The sequence below is a fragment of the Terrapene carolina genome, unplaced genomic scaffold (genome assembly GCF_002925995.2).
Source record: "Terrapene carolina triunguis isolate 2854851 unplaced genomic scaffold, T_m_triunguis-2.0 Scaffold93, whole genome shotgun sequence".
Taxonomy (NCBI): Eukaryota; Metazoa; Chordata; order Testudines; family Emydidae; genus Terrapene; species Terrapene triunguis.
This window is the reverse complement of record NW_020664444.1, coordinates 6,032,643-6,034,942: the sequence shown is the minus strand read 5'-3', so window position 1 is coordinate 6,034,942 and position 2,300 is coordinate 6,032,643. Positions and strand designations below refer to the sequence as shown.

At 49.1% G+C, this 2,300-nt stretch overlaps 1 protein-coding gene across 2 annotated transcripts in view; it reads right to left on the bottom strand.

Annotated features, from left to right (window-relative positions):
* The window catches only part of CACNA1H (calcium voltage-gated channel subunit alpha1 H), a 205,336-nt gene extending 203,338 nt beyond the window's left edge, over positions 1–1,998 (bottom strand). For both annotated transcript variants that reach the window (XM_024212411.2, XM_024212410.2), the window contains exon 1: positions 1,903–1,998. In XM_024212411.2, the coding sequence (XP_024068179.2) occupies positions 1,903–1,995 (93 nt within the window). In that variant the 5' untranslated portion in view covers positions 1,996–1,998. The remainder of the gene's footprint in view (positions 1–1,902) is intronic.
* Positions 1,999–2,300: the final 302 nt, after the last annotated feature.

Below are 2,300 nucleotides of genomic sequence, written 5' to 3'. Positions count from 1 at the left end.
CGGCAAAAAAGCTAGAGCCGCCCCTGCCTCCAACCACTTTCTTTGTGATCATAACAGTCAGCAGAGCCTCCTACGTTGTGTCTCTGGTACATTCATTTTGAGGCCTGAATGGTTTATTGCCAAACGTAACAAAACAGGCAGCTGCAAACTGGCTTCCTTTGCATATACCTATTGGGTGTGCACCTGTGCAGGTGAGAGAGAGCTATCTACTCTAGCTGTCTGCTTACATACCAACACTTCTCCTTTACAAACTATACCGAATTTGTTCCAGCAGTCTCAGTTCATTTGATAATTGGCATCCGAGTTGTCTCCGCAAGGGAGCTCAATGCTTCCTACATCATCTTTTGGCTTCCATTCTTCCTGCAAGCTGGAGTGGGGCAGGGGTGAAAGTTGGTTGATTGTTCTTTGCATGTTTCGCTCTTTTTCCGTCTGCTAACTGTTCACAACAGGCTCTGATTTTTACAAATATATCTGACATGTTGTAATCATTCAACGCTCAATGCAAACAATGATCGTTGTACGGGCTCCTCGTGAACTGTTCACTTAGATTCATTTAAGTCGCAAAGGTTATGCTCTACACAGCCCGGAGCAGCGAGCCTCCCAGCTTGGATCAACAGACTCGGGCTCCCAGGGCTCATGCTACCACACTAAAAAGAGCTGTGTAGACGTAGCGACGTGGATTCTGAAGCTAGGAAGGAGGATGGGCTTCAGAGCCCTAGCTCCAGCCCGAACCATAATTCCGAAGTGCTGTCGACACGGCTATTTTTAGAACACTTGCATAAGTCCCCCCCAACCTGAGTCTGTCAACTTGGGCTGGGAAGGCTTGCCACCGTGGGCTGTGTAGACGTACCCATAATATGGTTTCTGCTAATCGATTTGATGAGATTCTCTGAAGAGAATAAATAGTGAATAATCAATAACAATGACTCTTGCTCATGCAGGAATCCCTCTGTTTGCATGCGGATTTGGGTATTTGTAAGAATGACAGACATCCACCAAGCCAAGAGCCATTTGTGTGAACGACTGCATACAACAAAAGGCAGAAACATGGTTGGGAGGAATGGAAACCCGATGCTTCAGACCAGCTGCCATCTGATGGGGTCTAGGAAGCTGCTTTCCCCATGGGCAGGGTATTCCATGATTGCCTACCACAATTTTTTGCACCTTTCTCTGAAGCAGCTGGGACCAGATCCTACCCTAATCCGGTGTGGCAATTCCTACGGTGGATAACCATTTGCAGTATTTTCTCAGCTCGGTTCTACAATTTATTCTGTAACCAATCTCTGGTGGTTTCTCTATTGCTCTGGTCGGTTCAGTTCTGCACCTAACATCTCATAACTTTAGGCTGGAAGGGTCTGGGATGAGAGGACCCCTGGTTGTTGACATTTGCATGTGATCCATGACCAGTCCTTAGAGGTGGATGCATGTGATGATCTACTAGGGGTCCCAATGACATTTCCTTACCGCGGAAGGGTTTGCAGGGTATTAAAGCTACACGTGTGTTAAAGAGTCAAGCATGCCCAGGACATTACACAGGGGCTTAGAGACGAGCAGCCCAGTGGCATATGTCAGCTATGTGATTGCCAGGCTCACGTGCTGCCCCCTGGAGCTCTGGGAGGCTATTAAGGTTCCAGGAAAAGGGTTTATGAGCCCAGGACTTGTACACCGTCCTCAGTGGGCAATAATCTGCAGCTCGTTTGGATGCAGCTGGCAGCCTCAGCTGAAGAACAGAGCAAGCATGGGCTCTTAGTACACTCTAGCCAGATCCTTGGGCTCATGACTGGGAATAGAACCTCAGGGCGCTGGCTCCTGAATGAATCACTAGCCTACAAGGCTCGCTGTCCTCCTTTGGCTAATGTTTTACCACCCAGCTGTGAAAGTGCATCAGGCTCCCTTTCCTACCTCCAGGATGGTGCATCGCTCCGACTTGCAGTCCACGTCCTCGCAGGGCTGGAACATGCCCAAGGTGACACAGTTCAGCAGGATGACCAGCATGCTGACATGCTCGAACCAGGTGAGAGCAGCGAGTTAAGGAGGAGGCACTTGGTCAGCGATGGGCAAAGACATGGAGAGCGTCAGCAAAAACACGGCACCGTTTACACATCAAAAGAACCAGCACTCCCGATCCAAACAACAAAAACCACCCCAAAGATACGCGGACAGCTGAAGTTTCTGGGAACTGAGGGGAAAGGGTCCCTGCAAAGGGGACTCCTGCTGAGATGAAAGGACAGTAGGGGCTTCAGAACAGTGCAATGAGACGAATTAGTAGATTTCACAGGTGAAGTTCCACGCCTTGTCAT